General features: G+C 37.2%; 2 protein-coding genes across 3 annotated transcripts in view; one reads left to right on the top strand and one right to left on the bottom strand.

Annotated features, from left to right (window-relative positions):
- The window catches only part of AGL (amylo-alpha-1, 6-glucosidase, 4-alpha-glucanotransferase), a 76,534-nt gene extending 56,322 nt beyond the window's left edge, over window positions 1–20,212 (bottom strand). Inside the window, exons 1-5 of the mRNA XM_061186282.1 lie at window positions 19,877–20,212; window positions 19,193–19,342; window positions 7,733–7,943; window positions 7,043–7,209; window positions 5,593–5,796 (exon numbers count right to left, since the gene is read on the bottom strand). Coding sequence (XP_061042265.1) covers window positions 5,593–5,796; window positions 7,043–7,209; window positions 7,733–7,943; window positions 19,193–19,274 — 664 coding nt within the window. The 5' untranslated portion in view covers window positions 19,275–19,342; window positions 19,877–20,212. The remainder of the gene's footprint in view (window positions 1–5,592; window positions 5,797–7,042; window positions 7,210–7,732; window positions 7,944–19,192; window positions 19,343–19,876) is intronic.
- Window positions 20,213–20,262: 50 nt separating this feature from the next.
- Window positions 20,263–23,982, top strand: part of FRRS1 (ferric chelate reductase 1) — a 113,718-nt gene continuing 109,998 nt past the window's right edge. For both annotated transcript variants that reach the window (XR_009700375.1, XM_061183816.1), the window contains exon 1: window positions 20,263–20,331. The gene's annotated coding sequence lies outside the window, so the exon portion shown is untranslated. The remainder of the gene's footprint in view (window positions 20,332–23,982) is intronic.

Here is a 23,982-nt window from a genome sequence, read left to right on the forward strand (position 1 = left end):
GAGGGAGGTTTGCTACATTTTAGTCCTTCTCTTTCCTTGAACATGCCCTTCCTCATCACACCCACTCTTCTCAGTACATCTCTCAAACTGGCCCAGACTCCAGCTGAGGCCCAGGCACATCTACCCAAGCATGTGATGATAGCACTGCCTGGGGACAGCATGTTAACTCAAAATCCATTCATAGGTCCACATATATCTACACTGAAAGTGTCATATATCCGAGGCACTGTTCTGAGAGTTAGATATTCTGTAGCAAATAAGGGAGCAAGGTTCAGGAGCTCATGGAGCCTTGATTCTAGAAAGGGTTTTTTTGTTTGTTTGTTTTTGTTTTTAATTTTGCTTAGACAATCCTGATGGAAGAAAACTCAGTTCTCTCATAGGCAACCTCTTTGTATAGCTAATCTTGAAAGGTTAATAAGATATATTGTTTCGATAAAACCGATAAAAGTGAGGCTGAGAAACTGCTAAAAGAAATATACTCAAAGAACAAGGGTGTAGCTTGTTTCTTATTACCCATTTGTATCAGTAAATTCAGAATCAGAATCAGGAGTTTTGCAAGGTATTTCAAGTGTTTACAACATTGGAGATAATTTGTTTTAATTTATTAATAAACAAATAAAAGCTAGACACATTTTGCTTCATCTTTAAAATGGACTAATGCCCTGTAAATTCATGCTCAGGAGTGGTTAATGTACATGAAAGTAGTAACAATTATTCAATACCTACCATATGCCAGGAACTGTTAAGTGCATTAATTTATTAACCCTCATGCCCTTCCAAATGATATAGGACATACTATTATGTTCCTTTGACAGATGAGGGACTAAGATAAGTACCTCAGCAAAAGTCACACAGCCAGGAAAAGAACTGGGCAAGTCTCTTCAGAATCTGCAGTCTAACCATTTTGCTCTATGGCTGAGATGAATGTGGTCATGCCTTGTTCACTCAGCTGAGAACCATTACAATCCTTACAGAGTTTTAAAATCATTATTATTTTTAGTTTCACTTATATGATAAATCATTTAGTAAGTCATTGATTTACTTAGTATTTATTTAATAGACAGAATACATAAGAAGCAGAGATGTTGTAATAAAAGTTAAATTGATAATTCTCCAAATTTGAATCAAGATAGTTTTCCCAAGATTTATCATCATAGTCACTGAAATTCAAGATTATATAAGAGAAAAATGTCATGATATATATGTCAATGTCATCCATATATCCAATTTGGATTTTCGTTTATTAAGAGTAAATACTAAGGCAACCCCAACTTTTTACATGGTAAAATCCTGAAACTTTGTTTCTTATCTCAATTTTATGAAACAAAATCAAGTGTAAAATGAAAGAATTCTAAACATTAGGTAATAAAAGTATTTTTTCTAATTCTATATGAAAGAGGAGTTAAACTCGAAACTATGTCTTAATACATATCAAAATTAAAAATGAAAGATGGACTTCCAGAGTAGCACAGTAAAGAAAGACTCTGGAAATTGTCCTAAGGGCATCTGGCACATGGAGAAACATTTATTCAAGAAAATCTACTAATTCTTAGCAAGAATAGCAAGAGTCTGTGGCACTTGAACCACAACCTGCTCCCTTATCCTACCCGACCAACCACGTGTTATGGAAGCTCTACCCCAGTGCTCTACTCCAGGCAGGTGTGGCCAAGATGGGAGATGCCCTCTCCCCTTACCTCCCAGTCTGGGGTTAGTTTCATTCTGGGAGAGGCAGGCACACCGAGTGAACACCGAAGTACACTCTGACCCAGGGTGACTTCTAGGAAGCCAGCCTTAAAAATAAATCACATTCACCTCTGGCAGTCTGGAAGACCTTGTGTATGTCCAAGGCTGAGCCATCTCAGCAGCAGTCAGAGAGGGAACTCCTAAACTAACCAGTTCAGGTTTATCTTTTTCCATCCTTTTACTGTCAACCTACCTGTATCTTTGAATTTAAAGTGTGTGGCATGTAGACAGCATATATTTGGATCTTGTTTTATTTATTTATGTTTTAATTGACTCTGATAATCTCTGCCTTTCAAGACGTTACTTTCAAGATTCCCTAAATCTTTGGCTTTCAAAATTTTTACTATGACGTGTCTGAGTGTAGCTCTTTTTTGTTTATGCTATCTGGAGGTCCCTGAGTTTTAGGATGTGTAAATTAATGTTGGAGGTTGGGAGGTTTTCAGCCATTATTTCTTCAAGTATTTTTTTCCATTCTTTCCTCTCCTTCTGGTGTTTCCATGTCCCACATTTCACTGAAACTCTGTTCATTTTTATCTTTTTTCTCTCTCTTCTTTAGATTGCATAGTCACTGTTCACTAACCCTTTCTTCTTTCAACTCAAACATACTGCTGAACAGCTCTAATGAAATTTCTCATTTTGGTTATTTACTTTTCAACTCCAGAATTCTCATTTGGCTCTTTTTAAAAATTTCTATCTATTTATGATATTCCCTCTTTGATCAGCTATCATCATAATATTTTCTTTTACTGCATTAATTTGGTTTCCTTTAATTCTTTAAATACATTTATAATACTTGCTTTAAAGTCTATTTCAAATATGACATCTAGGACTTCTCAAAGGTGATTTCTGTTGCCTGTTTTTTTCTTGCATAAGGGCCACACTTTGCTGTTTCTTTACATGTCTCAATTTTTTGTTGAGTATTGGTGATTTAGATAATTATTGTAGCAAATCTGGATACTGATCCCATCCTCTCCAGGTCTTTTTGGTTGCTGCTTTGTGACTTGTCTGGACTATTTTAGGGAAGTCTATTTCCCCCACGGTGTGCAGACTCTGATGTTGCGACTCAGAGGGTGCAGCCTTGGCCATGGGTAGTCAGACTGGGGTGACAGTGCTTTTTCGCAGGGCTCTCTTAAGTGTCTTTTTCCCTGAAATCTGTTAAGCTGTCTGTTTCTGTTGGTATCACACTCAGCTATTTCTTTCCTGAGCTGTTACTCAGGCTGACTGTGCTATTATTTTTGATAATATTCTGGAGCATAAATTGCACCACAATATGATCCAATTAAATTTGGGTCCCTTGGCATGGGTAGTCTTTGAGGCCTGTCTTTGAGGCTTGTTCTGACCCCAAGAAGGCTCTTGTTAGCTGTCTCTTTCCCTGGCTCTCTCTGTTAGACCAGTAGCTGGCCTATGATTTAGCATGTTGCTCTCATGAAGATACCAGCCTCCTTTGGATTGTTTACCACCAAAGTCTCTGTTGTTTTCAACAGTGCTCACAGGCTTGAACTTTCCCATGCTATGTACCAAATTAAGTCAGTTCCATTCTTACTCTGTTCTTACTGCACATCTCTTCCCCTGGGCAGAACACCTGTGTCACTGCTCCACCAGTGGTGGCAGGGATAGGAGCCTCTGGTTTTCTTGGCTTTCCTCTCCAGGTGTGGAACCCCGACCCCACAAGCAAGCTGGGGCAAAGGTCCAGTATTCTTGACCTGCCATGCATGAAGTAGAACTTTCTCTCTCTGAGTGGGGGCTGGGTGGAGGAAGGGAGCCCCAGGCCTCTCATCTGCTCTTGCCTAGAATAGTTTCCGTAACATAGTGCTGAAAGGGGGGAATGAGAAATGCTGGAAGCCTGCCCCTTTCAACCACAGCCCTAGACTGGGAGCCAGGGAGAAAGAAAGGGAGCCTGGTGTCCTTGGCAGCACCTGCTAGGAACAGACCTATCACCACTCTGACTGGGGAAGGGTAGGGAGGGAGGGGCAGGTTGTGGTTCAGATGTCACAGACTCTCACTATTCTTTCTGAGGTTTAGTAGATATTCTTCAACAAATGTCTCTCCATACGCTGAATGCCCTTAGGACAATTTTCGGAGACTTTAGTTTTTTAAAAATAATACTCATCAGTTATAGCTGTTTTGAAGGGTAGAGGGTCTGTGAAGCCCTTAACAGTGCCATTCTGGAAGTTGACTTTCCCTGGATAGTAACTTTTTAATGAAAACCTATTTCATAGAAAGGACATTATAATATGCAACACTTTCCATGCAAGGTGGAAGCAACGTTCACTTCTTTTATATTACATAGAATCTCTCAAATGCTTTAGAAAATACAGTCTCTGACAGAGTCTGTGACTGTACTCCAAACCTTATACTCCCTTTGTTCCTTTAGTAACAGAACTCTCAAGGTTCAGTGATAGACATGGCTGACAAACAAAATACTATACTGCAAGCTCCTTTATAGCTAGGTGTGACAAGAGACAAAATCCTACCTGGTGCAATGTGAGCAGAAGGGATATATACACCAGATCATGCCCTTAAAAGACATTACTTCCCTTTCCTCATTGCCACTGGGTAGAGGTGATATAAGGAAATGGAGGGGCCATATTTGATTGAGAGATGGAAGCAAACTACTGGAGACAGCAGAGCAGCATGAGAGAAAGAACTTAGTTCCCTATCATGGGCTGGCTACCACACCAGTCTTGGAATGCCTACTTAATCTTTTATAAGAAATAAGTATAATTTAAATGTTAAGTCACTATATTTTTCTGTCTTTTTGTTACAGCTGCCTAAGCCATATCATAATTCGTACGCTGCCATTATGTGGTTTGATAAATTTGATGTGAATAGTATTAAAGATGTCAAAGTAGTTATCAATAACGTCAAATTTTCAAGCTTAGAATACTGAATTCTTAGACATTAGGCAGTTTTCACTGTGGACCCTGATGCTTAGTTTCCAGGTGCATGCAGAAACAACAAATTTTAGAATGTTCCTATTTCTTTGCCTAACTTTGATTGTTTATTATTATCATTAGAGATTATTATCTATATTGATGAACCAAATCTTTGAGCTTTTGAACATCTTCATAGTTCCTATGGTTACTTGGAAAACAATTTTATGACACACACACCAGAGATTTTTGTTGTTGTTGTTAAATGTTTTGTACCACCTGGAATTCCTGTTGTTTACATATGTAAATCAGTGGTTTCCTGACTTTTCTACATCATGGCAAACAGAAAAGAGCATCTGCAAGGTACAGTGGGTTAAACTGAAAGCTGATCAGGGCCAGAGGTTTCTCCAGACCCAGTTACTCTGATAGCTGATGGAAGCAGTCATTTCCTGAGGATCAGCATCTGGAAACCTCTGATACATTTTTATAGAATTGTATACTGGTAAGAAATCCTGGGAGCCAAAACAGGTTAACTTTAATAATATCTTTTAACATGTAAAAGATATAATTTTCAAATTTAAGTTCTAAGAATTTACCAATAATTTTCTCTTCAAATAACACCATTCAGTTTTTTCAAATATATGCTATAGTACCAGAGCTATGGCTATATAGGATTCATTAGTTGGTCTGTAAAGTATTAATAATGTAAATTGAAATACGTGGTCTTTTCTATGATCACACTCCTGTTTTTATAATCATCACATGTAAAATACTTACATATTGATTATATCTTCAACTAACACTGTTTTCTTTGAAAGAAAAAAAGTGGTACTGTATAAAGTGATTTTTAAATTGAAGGACACCTAATCATCAGTTGTGTTTTCAAAATTTATGTTATATAAAACAGCAAGGAATGAAATAATTAGAATATAATATTCTCATTAAAATTAATAGAAGTAGTTAATGAAGCTCATACCAGTATGATTGTAGACAACATCAGTAATACAAAGAATATTCCATTCCTTTTTCAATTTTTCCACTAGCTGTCCAACATCAGTCCAGGTGTACTTTTTATTAGGTCTTGAAAAATCAGGATTTAATTCTAACTGATCAGCAAGGGAATAGGATGACCTAGATAGTCCAAGAGTCTGCAATGGGGTAAAATGAATCATGTTGTAGCCTGCAACACAAGAAAATAAACAAAGACCACTATAAGAAAAAAACATACCTAAAACTAAGCAAAATGTAAGGTTAAACTTCCATAAGTAATTCTAAATGGCAAGGCAACCATGCTACCAGAGAAGGGGTTAAAGACTTGGGTTTAAATCCTAGCTGTACCACAAGTGACTTCAAGCAAGTCTACTTAAATCTTTCAGGATTATCAGTGTCCTCATATGCAAGATAGGGATAATGAGATGATGTATTTGAAAAAAATCACACACAATGCCTAGTTACCATTAGGGGTTCAATTTATATTTCTTGAATTGATATATTTATATGTAGAAAATATATCCTATGCAAGTTTATCAGTACATCTTTCTCCTAGTTTTAATGTTCCATAGTACTTGTATTCTGTTTTAGTTATGTCAGTGAACTTCTCATTTCTTTCTTCACTCTATGTTCAAGTCGAAAGTAGAAAATTAACATTACCCTTTACTTAAGAGTAAAATACACCTTAAGTTTCAGTTTACTCTTGGTATGTATGGCAGCACATGACTTGCACATGGAAGACCATTAATCAAGGCTTGTTGAATTAAAATTATATATAATGATAATATATTTTATTTATTTATTTATTTATTTTTGGCTGCGTTGGATCTTCATTGCTGTGCGAGGGCTTTCCCTAGTTGCGGCGAGCGGGGGCTACTCTTCATTGCAGTGCGAGGGCTTCTCATTGCAGTGGCTTCTCTTGTTGAGGAGCACAGGCTCTAGGAGCACAGGCTTCAGTAGTTGTGGCATGCGGGCTCAGTAGTTGTGGCTCACGGGCTCTAGGGCGCAGGCTCAGTAGTTGTGGCTCACGGGCTTAGTTGCTGCACAGCATGTGGCATCTTCCCGGACCAGGGCTCAAACCCGTGTCCCCTGCATTGGCAGGCGGATTCTTAACCACTGCGCCACCAGGGAAGTGAATAATATATTTTCCAACACATTCTGGTAGCTTACTAATTTTTATATGTCAAAGTAAAGTCTTAGAAACAATAATAATCTTATTTTATCATAGAGTTCCTTAATTTATTCAGTTGAACCATAAAATTTGCCATTTTTGTAGGCCAAAAATGGTCAAGTAGCAACAATTTCATACAGTTCTATTTATGTTACTAAATGTACTAAGGAATGAAATTAAAAGAATTAAAGCCTTTGAAATCTGTATCACAGAAGATAATTACATTTATTTTAAAGAAGAGGAAAAGAAAGAAAGCTGACATTACCTGATTCTTTTGCAACCCTAAGTCTGCTTTCCCATTCATCAAAGGGTCCCATACACTTGGCTAAAAATGTCTGGAGAGTAACACAGTCCAAGGGTAACATATGATTATCAGCACCAACACGTAAAATAGGGTCCACAACTATGTAACCTCCACCACTTTTCTCATTTCTAAGGAAAAAACAAAACAAAAACTTCTCAATTAATGATAGGAAAAATAATTCTCATCTAATTGTCTGACTCTCTAATTGGAAAGTAAATTGTCCCATTTAAAAATATATTTCTAAGCACATAAAATCATTTAAAAAGTTGCAATGAAACAATAGAAAAGCCATGTTTTATCCTTTTCCAATCTTTACATAATGACATAATACAATATATACATATATATCTAATGATATCGCTTTAAGGAAAAATAAGTGTACTAAGATCAGTAGTAACAAGGGCACTTAAGTAAATAGCATCCTATAATCAGGTTGCATGAAAAGACTACAGTATTTATGCCATTACTTTATAATAGTAATACTTTGAATATGTAATGAGGCTTACAATTACTTCCTAGAAACTGAAGGATCATATTCTATTTGCATCTCAGGAAAGCCCTGTAAAAATTGCACTGCCATGGTTCATATGGTAACTTTTTACAAGTTAGATAATTAACTTCTTTTTTTCACATACAGAACACCTGACTTACCCTTGAAGGAAGTAATACTGAAATGATCCAGCTTGTTGAAGATTAAGTTTACAGTATTTATCAGAATCATCTTCTCTTTCTGTTGGATTTTCCCATTCCAGGGAACGGAATTTTTCTCGATTAAATGCTTCTCCAGGAAATGGGTAATTTGTATACACAGTAACTTCTTTTCCCTGTAAAGTTGGGCCTAATCGGAACTGTAGTTCAAACCCTAAACAAAAAGCACATTTTAATAAACTCATTGCAGAACTTAAGTTACCACATTAAAAAGATGTTTTATTTAAAGTATTATACAATGATTTCTCAACTATGTTTAAAAGAACTCCAAATATTTAATGCTGTTCTGGAACCACTTTGCATTTCAGTTTAGCTTAATTTTGTATTTTAACATACAGTATACACCATAGAACTGTCTGCTCTGTACTGTCCCTCTCGTCTTCTCCTGGAAACTGATTCCTAGTTGCATGGCTACTTTGGGATATGCAAGTTCTTACATGATCCCATTCCCCAAGATTACCTCCGTTCCACTTCCTGAACTGCTCAGAGGTGGGCATCTAACTAGAGACTTCCGCTGGTATTTTTCAAACTGCAGCAGAGGAAGTGAGTTTCTCTGTGGGATCAGAGTCTGTGATTGTACGTAAAAGTTGGGAGGTATCATGGGACACTATCTTACCAGATAGAGCAAGCCAGTCTTCCCTGAGAGAAGTCAACCTCTAGAGAGGCAGAATTCAGATTTCTAACAGGAGTTCTAGAGGCATTTGAGCCCCTGATACCAGTTGTCCCTGATGTCTGCTCAACTCCAGAGACGTGGTAATAGAGGGTTAACAAGTGGCTGTGTGGAGCTGAGTGGGACGGGGGTAGGAGTGGTGAGGAACCCTGATTTGCAGTGTTTGCTGACTTCTGGAGGAAACAAGTCTCACCACGGTCCATCTCAAGCTACCAAGATGGCATCACTGAACGTGGAACTGGGAAGAGATATGCATGATCAGCTCTTGTGAGACAACGCCAGCAACTCCAGCATGCTACTGCCTCTAAACCTACTCTTCATCGTTTAGTTACTTAAGCCTTTCTTGGAATTCTGAAAGCCAAAACATTCTCACTTTTGCCTTAGTTAGGCTATTTCCTTTAAAATGTATCTGAGATTTCTGTACTGTATTACAAGTATTTTGCCCTAAGAGGAAAAAAAGTTAACACATTACAGGTATAACTTTACTATGAAAGAAAAATTTTTATTGGTTCAAGGCCGACTTTAAACCTTGATTATAATTGTTAGGGTGTACAAATTCTGACTATAGTAAAGTCTATTAGAAATTCAGGCATATATATTTTAAACATGGGTGTAACATTTTAATTAATGATGGGCAATAATAACTGATGAAGGCAGGGAAATTTAGTTCTGCTGGTTAAAATCTTTAAGCGTAAGGAACTTTTTGAGAAGAAAGAAGTATAGTAATATTTATACTTTTGATACTTAATTTATTAAACATCCAACAAAGTAATAAAAAATGATGTACTGAGCACATATGATGTAATAAGGGACAAAAAAGACAATGATCCCTGACCTTGTGAAGCTTGAGTTCTAATGGCAGAAGGCAGCCATTAAACAATGGACATGACAAATAAATAAGAAAAAGTAGTATGTCAGAAAGGGATAAATGCTAAGGGACAAAAATCAGAGCAGTGTAAGAAAAAGGAGGGAAAGGAGTGATGGTGAGGAGACGGTAGCAACTTTAAATAGGATGGTTATTGAGAAGTTGAAGGGCGTGAGAGAAGTGAGAGAGTTAGCCTCATGGCTCACCATGGCCATGGAGAGAAAGTGCTGACCAAGCACAGGAAACAGAGAGCACAAAGGACCTAGGATGGAAGCATGCCTGGTGGTTCCAGAAATAACAAGAAGGTCAGCATGGCTAGATTGGAATAAGCTGTGGGAGGAATAGTAGGATATAAGGAAAGAAAGGTAACAGGGGAGCCAGATCATGCAGAGTCTTAAAGGTCATTGTAAGTATTTTGGCTTCTTCACTGACTGAAATGAGCCAGTGAACATTTTTAAGCAGGAGTGACATGACCTATCTTGTGTGTTAAAAATATCCTTCTGAAGATGTCTGCTTCTGGTCATAATGGAGTAGCTGGTACTGGACTTGCCCTCTGATGAAAAACTAAAAGAACTACATGAGACAACTGTTCTCAAAAACAGGTAGAGAGGACTGTGATGCCTGAGAGAAGGATGATTTCTATGAACCTTCTAGTTTTCAGACTAGGGGAGCTTTTTGGACTGTGACACTGGGAGCAGGAATAGTAATCTCACTGAGTTGAGGAGACAGAGATTAGAGTTTCGGAGGGTGAAGAGACTGCAATTTTCAGGGCAGAGTATGACAAGAAGGGAGCTATGCAGAGACGTAGCTCCAGGAATTTACCTAGAGTCATCTTGAGTCTGCCTGAATACTAAACTGTACACGAGTAGGGTTTGACTACATAAGGCTGGGAAAAGAACCACCAGTGGGAGCTGTAAATTGAACAATTCTCAGAGCTCACTCAGGCCTGGGATACATTACAATTTTTAAGCAGTCAGAGTTAAGAGACCTTGTTGAACACCTGTTGTATTCAAGAGAGTCATGTCTTAAGTAATAGGGTTAAAGTAGCCCTAGAGTAAAAATTACTATAAACCTATCCTATCAAAGCTTTAAAAACAAGCCTCAAAAGGATTAAGCTGATCCACAGATAATGTAAATGACTTCTAAAATAAAACTTATCACTCCTTTAAAGCAAGACAACAAAATCTAGAGATAAAAACAGAACATTCACAATGTCCAGCACCCAAGAAAAAACTGCTAAACAGAAAGAGGAGGTGAGGGAGTTGACCACACAGATATCTGGAATAGGGCATTCCACACAGAGGAAACAGAGACCTAAAGGACTGAGACTTCTGCTTCTGGCAAAGATGGAATAACAGGGATTGGATTTACCACCCCCCTCCCTGAAACTTAAAAGAAAGAAACCACCACCACCAACAAAAAAACTAGACAAAATATATGAAATGATGATTTTTCAAGACCCTGACATCAGGCAACAAAAGTCAGTGATCCCTCAGAGACGAAAAGTAAACAAGATGAGCCCTACAATTGTCCCTGCCTACTTACTACCTTGAAAGAGTTTCCAGGTTGGGGCACAGGGAGAAGGAACCCAGGCAGACCTCAACTGACTTCCTGTGTTGAGGAGACGGAACTAAGAATCTGTGGAGACGAAGGCAGCTAGAGTTTTCAGATGAGAGTTGTGGATGAAGAGGAGAAAGCTGCACAGAGAACTCCAGAGATCTGCAAAAGGTCTCCCTTGAGTATTCAGAAGAGTACTGATCAGTGCATGTCTCTGAGAAAAATACCTGAGACCAGGAACAGTGCTTGTTTTCACCAGCTAGACTGGGAGAACTCATAATTCATGAGGCACTGGGTAGAAAGTTCAGAAGGATCTTGCTTCAGTAGTGGGGAATAATGAGGCTTAGAAAGGGCATAGTTCTAGATTGGCTTAACAAATCATAAAAATAAAACTCAAAAGACTATAATATTTCCAAGTAACTTCATTCCAGAAGAAAGACCAAGAACATTTATAAGAATCCAAAAATACCCAGCACCCAAAACAAGGTAAAATTAATAATGTCTAGCATCCAAACAAAGATTATGAGACATATGAAGGAGGAGGAAAACAAAACCCATAACAAGGAGAATAATCAATCAATGAAAACAGACCCAGGAGTGACACAGATGTTCAACTAGTAGACAAGGAAGGATTTCAGTTATCATAACTGCATTCCATATGTTCAAAAAGTTAGGTCAAGACATGGAAAATATTAAAACAAAAGAAAAAGATCCAAATCAAACTTTTAGAGATTAAAACTACAATGTCTGAGATGACAAACACAGAGAATGGATTTAATGGATGGTGAGACGTGGCAGAAAAAAAGATAAGTGAATTTCAAGACACAGGAATAGAAACTATGCAAAAAGAAACAAAGAGAGAAAAAAGAATCTAAAAATTTGAAAGAGCATCAGACAATTCAAGTGGCTTAACATAAAGAGTCCTCAAAGGAGAGAAGAAAGAAGGGAGACATAATTTGAAGAAATAATGGGTAAAAAATTCTCAAATTTGGTGAAAACAACAAACTTACAGATCCAAGAAGTTCAACAAATCCCCCACACAAGAAATATGAAGAAAATTACACCAAAGAACATCAAAATCAAATTGCTCAAAACCAGTGAAAATGAGAATATCTTATAAGCAGCCACAGGGGAAAAAAGACACAAGTATGTACAGAGGAACAAGGATAAGGATGACAGCAGATCTCTCATGGGAAACAATGCAAGCAAGAAGACAGTGGAGCAACATCTTTTTTTTAAACATCTTTATTGGAGTATAATTGCTTTACAATGGTGTTAGTTTCTGCTTTATAACAAAGTGAATCAGTTATACATATACATATATCCCCATATCTCTTCCCTCTTGCATCTCCCTCCCTCCCACCCTTCTTATCCCACCCCTCTAGGTGTTCACAAAGCACCGAGCTGATCTCCCTGTGCTATGCGGCTGCTTCCCACTAGCTATCTATTTTACATTTGGTAGTGTATATATGTCCATGAGACTCTCTCACTTTGTCCCAGCTTACCCTTCCCCCTCCCCATATCCACAAGTCCATTCTCTAGTAGGTCTGCGTCTTTATTCCCGTCTTGCCCCTAGGTTCTTCATGACCACTTTTTTTTTTTTTAGATTCCATATATGTGTGTTAGCATACGGTATTTGTTTTTCTCTTTCTGACTTACTTCACTCTGTATGACAGACTCTAGGTCCATCCACCTCACTACAAATAACTCAATTTCATTTCTTTTTATGGCTGAGTAATATTCCATTGTATATATATGCCACATCTTCTTTATCCATTCATCTGTTGATGGACACTTAGGTTGTGGAGCAACATCTTTAAAAGTACTGAAAGATTAAAACTGTCAGCCTAGAATTCTATACCTGGTGAAAATATCTTTCAAAAACAAAGGTGATAAGAGCCAGGTTTTTCACTGTCAGAGAAAGATGTTACAAATAAGCAAGGGAGACAGCTACAATGAACCCTGCTGTGGTGATATGAATCAGAAATATGAGTATGAACTGCTATTTATTTATATATAAAGAATGTCAGTTTGGTTCAAGGCAAATCCTGAAATAGAGAACATGTAGATATATTTCAGTCATGTCTAAAATTGCTCTTTGATAGAAGTAAATCTCTCACAGTGATGTTTGACAGGTGGTAAATTCTACACCACAATATTAAACATTGGGTAAGATATTCTTTGTGAAGAAAAGATATCAGTATAAGACATTAAGAGAATGCTGGACTCTTCCAATTTATGCTAATCCAATTAAATACTTCTGTATTTGCCTAGAGAAATATGAATGCTGTTTTATATACTGCAATATGTATAATATGAGGGAATGGAAGTTCTAGGCATTCCTGGAAAAAATTATAACTTAGTGATAAGTTCTGCTAACCATATTCCTGGATTGGGCCAAAATATGGATATAAATTTATTCACAGTAAATGGATTTAGCAAGCAAGAAACAAATTATTTAAATGTAGTTATTAAGTAACTTTGCAAAAATTGAGGGACTCATTTTTACTTCTTACTTTTACTATACAGTGAAACTAATAATTTCTTTTCCAAGTAGCTACATGCACAAATTTTTCTATAAAGCAATTTGGCATAAACATACTAAGAATATTAATAAAGTTTAGATTTTTGGCTCAATAATTTCATAAAGACATTTATTTTCTGAGGAATTAACCAGTGATATAAACATAGATTATATATAAGGATGTTCATCACAGTTTCATTTATTATAATTAAATAAACTCACAACAAACTAAATATCTAATGATTGGGAATGATTAAATTATGGTACAAATTATGGTATCCTGTAAGCAGGAATATTATAAAGCCACTATAAATCATATTATCAAGGGATATTTAATAACATGATTACTTTTACTGTTTTCTTATATTTTATGCATCTATATAGATCCTTTCAAATCCTTTCTGGAAAAAAGTATGACTGAAATGTGGCAGTAAGCAGGGAGGTGGAATTCACACACCATGACACTGTAAGCAGGTATCAAAATTGTTTAGATAGTATAAACCCAATTTTGTTTTGAAACAAAAAGCATAAATAAAAGACTTTTTATACCTTTTTATAATTTATAAAAAGGTATAAAATTGGGAAACATTTTTATATTAGAGCTATAATTATGAAGAGATAGATTGAGAAGTAATTGCCCAAAGAATTAAAATGTGAAGTTTTAATACTTAAGTGACTGTGAGAACCATAAATATTTATATTTACAAGAATGATTAAATTTATTACAGAAGTAATGGTGTCATTTTGAACAGTACAAATATCAGAGATTAGCCATCGGAGCACAGCTAAATAACCTGTCCCTTGTTCAGCTTATACAAATATTGTTTTTATAATTACACAAGGATTCAGAGAACTTGTAGAACAAAGGCTGAAACTCATCCAAAACCTCTAAAACAGTATTTGGATCAGTGGTCTACCTTCAGAAAAAAAATGACAAGTAGTCTCCAAATATGAATATTTATTTATATAATATACGTGTATGATAATTTAATAGATCATGTAATTTATAAAACACAAAAATAAGATGTAAATAAAATAAACAATATTTTAAATAATTAATTTTATTTATTAATTAATGGAACAAATCTTTTGGCTCTCACTAAAAATTAATATTGGTAATATCTGTCATGAAAGTAATGTGATTAAATACATTTCATTAATTTTAAAAGTCTTGGTTTAATATTGTCTGATAAAGTAATTTAAAGATTCCAAGTCCTATTTATTTTGATACTTGATTTAATGGCCTCAGATTTGAAAAAAAATACGACACAAAGATACCCAAATCCCAATGGATAAAGTTCTTGGTAGCTATGTTTACTAGTCCATGACCTTAACTTTTCAATTCCACTCATCAATTATGTAAATATTTTTGTTGAAATGTGCTAGTAAATATAAATATTTTCCTTGACATACATCAATTGCTTTTACAAGTTAAAGAGAAGATGTCCCATTTTATATATTAAAGAGATGATCTGAAAACCAACTGAAATTCTTTATTTGGTAGATTTCAAACAGATTAGAAAACTTTGTTATCAACTTTTAAAAGTGAGCAGATATTCATTTATATGGGTAAAATCATATGATGAAAGTGTTACTAAAAATACATATTCAAAATGCTCTCCCTGTAGCAAGGGTTGGCAAACTATACCCTTTCTGTAAATAAAGTTTTATTGGAACAGTCACACCATTTATTTATGTATTGCCTATGGCTGCTTTCATAGTACAATGGCAGAGCTGAGTAGCTGCAACAGAAAGCATATGGCCTGCAAAGCTGAAAATACTTGCTATCTGAACCTTTACAGGAAAAAAATGTGCTGAACTCTGCTCTACAGCATTAATTTCCATCAAAAGCAGTTTACTTTCACACTCATGTTTACCTCATAGTTAGATTGTGTTTATTTTTTCTGATAATATTTTCTAAGTATACTATAGAAAAAGCTGTGTGTCATTTCTGAAAAGGATAAAACTCAAACAGCAAATTTCAAACACTTTCTAACTCATCTTTAAGTCTGACAACCTCTTGAGGTAAAAGAGGCATGTACGGTTACACTGCCTCTCATTACAAAGTATTGTAAAGATGCTACTATTTAAGATAATATAGCTTGTATATCTACTTAACCTGGTTTAGGTAAAAGTGTAATTCACGGCAACATAATGCAAGCAAACCAGTGGCAGTATGACTGTCAACCTCTTCTAGACATATAACCTCCACTGTTTCCTCAGAATATATCTTTTTTGTTATTAACGCATCTGACGTACAAACTGAGAGCATCAATATCAATTCATATATTAGCAAAATTTAATTACTTTAATTAAAAAAAAATTTTTTTTTGGTAGTGTTGCGCAGCTTGTGGGCTGTTAGTTCCCCGACCAGGGATCGAACCCAGACCCTTGGCAGTGAGAACACAAGAGTCCTAACCACTGGACCACCAGGGAATTCCCCTTAGTTGACTTTAAAAATCAAAAATAGATAGGTAGATACGTAGACAGAAAGAAAGAAAGAGAGAAAAGAAAGAGAAATAACTCTTATTCTTTCTATATCCCAATAGACAGGTCAGTGCATACCCTCAAGGGTATATATATATATATATAGCCACTCTGTAGACCTCTAATCCATATCCCTGACACTAAAATTTTTATATACAGTAAATGAAACATCAGAATACCTAGAGTATGTCAGCTTCCATAATTAATTGCTCGGTTTGCTAAAATTAGCTTAGCACAGCAGCACATGGTGTGATTATCTTATTCCTCATACACCAGGAATACTTTACTCAGATTAGCCATTTCCCTCTTGCAGGCAATTAAACTGGAAAGACGAGTGATTAAACTATTACTGTAAACTAAGTTTTTCTACCTCATTCCCTCCACTCAATCTACATAAACTTGACTCCTAATCAAGGAATCTTTATAAATATTTTCTTTTAAAAAAATAGAAATTGTAATTTGACCAACCTATATAAAAAATGGAAGAATTCCAGGTTTAGGGAATAATGATTTTATTCATTATTTGCCACTAAATGAGATAGGAAATACAGGGACAGGCTATCATTTGGCTAGAAAAGATAATTATGCGGTCTTGTACTTGTTAAATTAGAAGAGTCTATAGAGATATTAGCCTTGAAAATGCACAGGAATCATTTCTTAGGGAAAAGTGAAAAGGAAAGCAAAATGAAGAAGGGCTTGGTGAAAGAACCAAAAATTGCCAGAGCTTTTCTTTACACCTAATTGGTCACCAAATTTTATGAATTTTAAAATGTCTCATACTCTGTCCCTTTTTTTCCAACCCTGATGTAGTTAAACCAGACATGTTTTTAAAATAGCCTTCTCCATGATTTCTTGTCTCCAATGTCCCTTCTCTTCATCTTTCACAGTACAATTATCTTCTAAAATAATACAATGACATCATTACTGCACAAAAAAAATTCAACATGTTCCCATTTATATCATTTGGATGAATTTACTGGCTTTAACCAGAGTTACAGAGTCACCATATTCTTATTTTATAAACCCTTCAGAGTTCCCTCTTCAAATAGCTTGGCTAGCTTTAACTGGCACTTTAGTAATCAACCAGCAAGGATTTATTAGCTGTTGTACACTGCACTAGGTTTGTAATACTTTCTATCTTCACAGATCTTAAACTACAGTTGGACACTATAAGCTTTTAGACACTGCTACATTGTTAAGCACTTAACTGTTCTATGCCCATTGAGTAATCAGAAATCAAGGAAAGGAGATAATAACAAATTAAGGAAAAGCTTCATGGAGTAGGTGGAATTTTAGCTGAAGGCTGAGAGGGAGGCAACACATAAAATGATAGTAAAGGGATTTAATAGATATAGAGGAATCTGACAGGAGTGGAGGTGTAAGAACAGGCATGAGAAAAGCCACTGGGAAGGGAATTAACAAGGGAACTGGAAAGATATAGGACACTAATAATGAGGAACAATGAGATAAAATCTTGGCTAAGGAAGGCAGATTATAGACATTATAGAATGTCCTGGAAGCCAGGCAGAGGTATTTAAATTTGACCTTATAAACACCAATTAATAAAAAGAGAAGAGATGGAATAAGAAGATTATTTCAGCATCCATATTCAGGCATATGGAAGAGACAGGCAGGCAAGAGGAGACATCTGGAAAGAAATTATAGGGCTTAAAAAGAGACTTCAGTTAAAGAGAAAAAATCATCAAAGAATAGTACAAAGTTTCTAGCCTTGGAAACTATGAAAATGGGAAAGTAAACAGAGAAGCTGAGAAGTAAAGAACATTTGAGAATTGTGAGGAGATGGTTTTGGACATGTTAAATTTAAGCAAATCTGACTGGAGCTATCCTAAGGCTCTTCCATAGCATGATACTAGGATGAAGCCAAGAATCGATGGTGAGAATAGACAGGTATAGCGATCTAGCAATGCCTTATATCTATTTAGGGCTTTAAAGCCATTTATTATTCATTTTGAGCCTCAAAACTCAGGAAAGTAGAAAAGCAGAAATTAATACCTTCATATCACAAATAAATTAATGTTTAGAATTAATGTGACTTGCCCAAAGTCAAACAATTTGTTAGCAGCAGAGCCAGGAAAATTCTAGTTCCCTACTCTTGCCATTACACTCGCTTGCTTCCAAGAAGCAAGCAAAGCTCAAGGCCTTTCTTCCAAAAGGAGTCATCAGTATGGAGGCAACAGCTGAGGCCATGAGAATGTATACTTCTTTGAGGGCAGGAGAACAGAAAAAGAAAGGATTCCTTGCAGATATACACAATTAAAATGTGGAAGAAGAGAGCTCAGCAAAAGACACCACCAAGTTGACAGGAATACTTAAGAGTGTAGGAAAAAAAATTAAAACCAGAAAACTGCAGAGTCAGGAAAGCCAAAAATGGACTAAGTACTCAGTGATCTTAAATGCTGAAGTTGGAAGAAGGTAAAGATTTGGCATGGAGGAAACACATTTGATGGATGAAATTTTTTAAAAAAATTTAGCTCTTGAGAAATTCAGGGAAAAAAAATTTCTTCAAAATGTTTACTACTATCAACGTTCATTTGGTACAATAATAAAGGGGATTGTATTTTATTTTTCATACATTAAACTTCTATTGACTACTTCACAAGTTATACTAACATAAATGAGTGTGAAATGTTTTTTTTTAATGCTGAAAAATATAAAGTCTAACAAAATAAAGCATCTATTTGATAAGTCTTATAGAAATATAATTTGATCTTTTAAATCACAGCTCAAATATATTTCAACACAACCTGATCAGTTATTTCACTTTTTCAGCAAAAAAATATTTTCAGCTTTTTTACCTTCTCCATAGTTGAGAGGCTTTTGACAAACATAAATAATAGTTTACTTTTTGCTGTGATCTATTTTACTAATTCAAATGTCTGGTAAAGGAAAAGAGCGAGAGCTATAAAAAAGCAAAACTACAGATATACCCAAAGTAAAATTACTTATGAAGCAATTTCCCAAGTTTTAATAGTAAATGCTAAAGGAAATAATACGGTCAATCTTCCGATTATAAATGCAACTTCTGTCTTAAGTGGAAGTTAGAATGCAAAGTAAAGTGAACAATTTTATCCTCATTCTAACATGACAGATATAAATAAAACATTTTCAACTAAAATCCACTTTCATTAGTGGTATTTTTTAGAACACAGCAACGTCTTTGCACAAATCAGGTTTAGAAAGGTCCTTGGAAATGATGTCTAAAAGTTAAAAGAAATTTTAATATGACCATGAATTAAAAATGTAAAAGACACAGAGCTAATCAAATGACTTACTACTGACCTTGTTCAAGTCTGAAGAGGGTCCTTTCCAGCTTTTCCATTTCGTTCAGAAGTAAAATCCTAATCTGTTTACTGTGTCCCATTTTGGCTTCTAGAGGATTTGAAATCTTTCAGAAGAATTAAAAGAACTCCGAAATCGAACGAGGTACCCCTACGAAACAAAAAAGGAATTAATATAAAGAAAATAACTGTATCTTAGATTCTCTAAGGCTGACAGCCACACTTACATGTTCAAAATCTGTTTTAACCCGCGCAAAGAGAAAGAATGAATCTTATAAATAAGATCAGAAATAGCAAATTGATAGTTGTTTCCTCCCTTCGAGCACAAGACCGAAGCAAAAATTACAGTTAAAAAAAATGAAGTATTTTTACACAATCAATACGTTTTGGAAAGCCTGGAGCTGGGTGGGGTGGGGGATGGAGTAAAATTCCCAGACCCAAGCCAACCGGCTTCGAAGACTTCATATGGCCCTTCTGCTTACAAGAGATTAGCCTGCTCAAAGATAACAGGTGGGAGATCTCCCCGTTCCCAAATTCGGGTCGGAAGCCACCAATGGGGAGATGAGAACAGAGGGAAGCAGTTGTTGTCCCTAGAATAGCTGCCGTGGACACAGAACGTACAGACAGAGCTATAGATAGAAGGAACGCATTTCCCCGGGACGCCGGCGGCATTCCTAGCACTTACACCGAGCAAGTTATACGTGCGGCTTCTAGGACACTGCAGGACCTGCGACTCTGGTGTTAAAACAGTCGGGGGAGGAGACGCAAAGGAAAGTTAAAGAGAAAAGGCAGGCTGCCCAGGCGCAGAAAGAAGCCGCCGACGAGGCGGGCCGGGCGCCGTGAAGGGCAGAGGGAGGGGCGGCGGCAGCCGAGGCAGGGCCGAGGCCGCTGTGTGAGTGGCAGAAAGCTTCTCCGTGACTCCGCCTCGCGCCGGTCCCCGAGGAGACCCTCGATCCCCACGGGGCCTCGAGGGCACACAGCCGGGGTGGGAGCTGACAAGTCCCCTCGCCCACTTCCGGGAATCTCCGCACCTGCTCGCCCCAACCGCTAGTCTCGCGAGAGTCCGGTCGCGGGCTGCCCGGGTGTAGGAGGTGGCTGAGGAGCAGGCGGCGGGCTGCCTTTTTTCTCGCCCGGAGGAAGGTGAGATGGCTGGGGCGTGCCTCTCCTTTCACAGTCTGCGAGCTCATGGTTGAACATTAAAATGCTGCGGTAGGGGGCTGCGAGCTAGGTTGAGCTGCACCACAGGGTCGTTTTGTGGGCCCGCTGAATGGCGGGAGGCAAGCCACCTGGCTTCCTGTGCCATTTCTACCACATTATGTTTTGTGTCTTCGTTTTGACTTTGTTACGTGACCTAAGTTTTCTTGGCCTAAATTCCCTGAGCCTTGATTTCCCCATGTCTAAAATGAGGGGCCTGGCTACAGTCTCAGACATTCCATCCTTCGCGTGTCCACATTTCTAGTCCTATCACAGAGCGGGCCCGTCTTCCTGAATACAGACATGGAAGGACTAGGTGGGTGAAGTGTGGCCAGTCTGCGAACGACCAAGGGGCAAATACACGTGTGTTTACAACGTCTGGTTGCACCTAATGTACACCGCGTAGACTTGAAGATCGTCTGAGACTAAGAATCTATATTGGCTATAGCTGCACATATTTTAGGCCAGACATTCAAGACATGGTGCAGATGCCTAAGGAGATTTTATGCCTGAGGGAAAAGGAAAGCCCATCTTTCAGGGCCTTTGGAGGGCACCTAGGGATCATGAGAAAATGGACAAAAGGTCTGGAGTGTGGAGAAGAATGTTGCTTTCTTTACTGTGGAATTACTGTAGGCCCAAGAAGAATAATGGGTTAAAAACTAAAGATACTGAAATGTTTGCTTGTTTCAGTAGTTTTCTGAGAATAGCTAGTTGCAAATGGTCCAAAACTGAGTTTGGAAACCCACAGCTCGTTTATTCATTCAACTGACATTTATTGAGCACCTACAATTTGCCAGGCACATAGGTGCTGGGAATGCAGCAATGAAACAAAGTCACTGCCCTCATGGAACTCCTACATGTGATTGGTAGCAGACAGATAAATTAAATAAGTAAATTACATACAATAATTAAAGGTCATAAGACATAAAGCTAAGAAGGGGAGAGTATGGAAGAATCAGGAGAGGGTGGTTTGCAGTTTTAAGTACAATAATCAGTAAAGGACTTGCTGGTAAATTGACATTTGATCCAAAACAGAAAGAAGGTAGAGGATATCCAGGGCAGAGGGTTATACACAGAGGTACAGGAAGTGCAAGGGCTGGGAGGTAGGAGCATACTTGGTGAATTCAAAGAGGTCACTGTAGCTGAGTGGAGAGAGGTAAAAAATTAGGACAGATAGATGGGGTGGGGTGGGTGGCCTAAAAGGCTTTGTAGGCCATTGCAAGGACTTGCGCTTTTGCTCTGGGAAAAAGAACCATTGGAGGATTTTGAACAGAGCAGTGACGTAATCCGACTGACCTTTTAAAAGGGTCACTCGGCAACTTTATAGGGAATAGCTAAATAAACCGTAGGGTGTGGTTAGGAAGGAAGTAAGGAGACCTGTTAGGAAGCTATTTCAATTATCCAAGCAAGAGATAGTGGGGTGTGTGTGTGCGTAGGGGTGAAGGTGGAGAGAAGTTGTTGAATTACGAATCTATTTTAATGCTGAAGCCTACACCACCTGCTGGTGGAGAGAAAGGAGTCAAGGATGATTCAAAGTTATTTAGCCTGAGCAACCAGGACATTATTTCTGTCCAACAGAAATATAATATGCCACATAGGTAATTAAAATTCTTCTAGTAGCCACATCAAAAAAAAGTAAAAAGAAACAGGTGAAATTAATTTTAATAATATATTGTATTTAACTCTATCTTAAACATGATTTCAACATGCAATCAGTATAAAAGGTTATTAATGAGGTATCTTAGATTCCTTTTTTGTACTGTCTTCTAAATCTAGTGTATATTTTACACTTGCAGCATGTCTCAATTCTGATAGCGACATTTCAAGTGCTTGATAGCTTCATGTGGCATGTGGACAGTGCAGAAGAAGCTGTCATTTAGTGAGAGAGGAAGCAAAGGGGAGGAACAGGATTGGAGGGGGAAATTCAGGGGTTTTGTTGTAGACTGTCAATAAGCAAGTGAAGATGACTGTCCAGTTGCTTGAGATGACCATCAAACATCCAAGTGGAGATCCTGAGTTACCATGTGTAGCCCTGGTCTCCAAAGTAGTGTTTTTCAAATTGTGAGTCGTAACCCATTAAGGGTTGTAAAATTCATTTATTTGTTGCAACCAACAATTTTAAAAATGAAATAAGAAAGCTCTGAATGCACTGCGTCTAATAAAAGTATTATTTCACAAAACTTCTGTTTCTATTACTTATGTTTTGATATGCTGGGTCATGTATTCCTCCTGGGGGTCAGGGTTAAAAACAAGTTTGAGAGCCACTGCTGTAGAATGTATGCTGTGTAAAGTCGTAATAATTCATGATTATGAAATGGTGCCTGGGTTTGAATCCCAGCTCTGCCTCTAACTAGCTGTGAAGCTTTGGAAGATACTCAACTTCTTTGTGCTTTGGTTTTTCCAACTGTGAAGTAGGGATCAAAATAGTACCTACTATTAATTAAACAAGGACCTAAGAACTGTGCCTAATACATACTAAGTACTGTGTAAGTACAAATATCAGCGCTGACCGTGTTGTGAAACAGAGTCCACATTTATGTTTGTCTTCTGAAGACAAATATGTGCAGCTATAGCTCTCCTTTCCATACCCACTTCGGATTTCAGGTTTTCCTATTACTGTCTCATCGCACAGCCCACCTGGTGATCACTCTTCACCAGGGCTCCAAAATTAGCCTTGCCTGCTGTCCTTCCTCCAGCAAAACACTCACTTCAGTGCCCAGCATTTCAGCCAGGTATAAGAAGTAAAACAGATTGATGAAGTGAATTCCTTTAGTAGTGAATTCTTCTTAAACAAACACTAAAATTTAAAAAGAAGATTTGTTAATCCAAACGGCCTTAATTTGGGAGATTTCATGTTGTGAAAGAAAGTGAAGAATGTTAAATAATGAAAACATTATGATTTAATGTGATGTGTCTCTAAGATTAAATTTATAAGCAACATATTATCCTTCTTAAAAAGAAAAGACACTGGCATGCTATTTGCGAAGTTCTTGGAATGCCAGTGAATTTGCAGTCTAGGGCAATAGTAGTGCCATGTGCCGCCTTCATTTTGGTGAACATTTGTCATGTGCCTGTCCTGTGCATGACAGCGATCTATATATACACAATAATCTCATGATGGAGTTGTTAGGAGAAGATTCTCCTTGAGGAACAACTGATGGATGATCTCAGCTATTTGGCAGAGACTCTAGTGTTTTCTAAAATATTGATATTAGTGCAGCTGGGGAGTGGGAGAAGGGCTGTGGTCAGAAGGGGCTTTCTTCAGGTTTGTGTATGTATGTGTATGTTTTCTGAAAGGAAAGGAGTTATTTGGGGGTATTATTTATGGTTAGGTCCCAATTCTGTGATCTTCTGGGTCTGAAGTAGAGGGGCTGCCTTATTTGGTTTTTATATTCAACAGTATTTTCTGTGTATTTTGTTTTGTAGCAATAGTATACTGATATTATTAATAGTTTTATCTTATAAAATTTGGAGCTGTGTTTCCAAAATCCCTTCTAAGGTGAATAATTTATTCTGCGTGTTTTGAAATATCCAGATATAGCCAGTGAGGAGAAGAAGGGAAGATAGGAAAGGAAATAGAATTGAAGTCAGAGAGGT

The sequence above is a fragment of the Eubalaena glacialis genome, chromosome 3, assembly GCF_028564815.1.
Source record: "Eubalaena glacialis isolate mEubGla1 chromosome 3, mEubGla1.1.hap2.+ XY, whole genome shotgun sequence".
In the NCBI taxonomy this organism is placed as follows: domain Eukaryota; kingdom Metazoa; phylum Chordata; class Mammalia; order Artiodactyla; family Balaenidae; genus Eubalaena; species Eubalaena glacialis.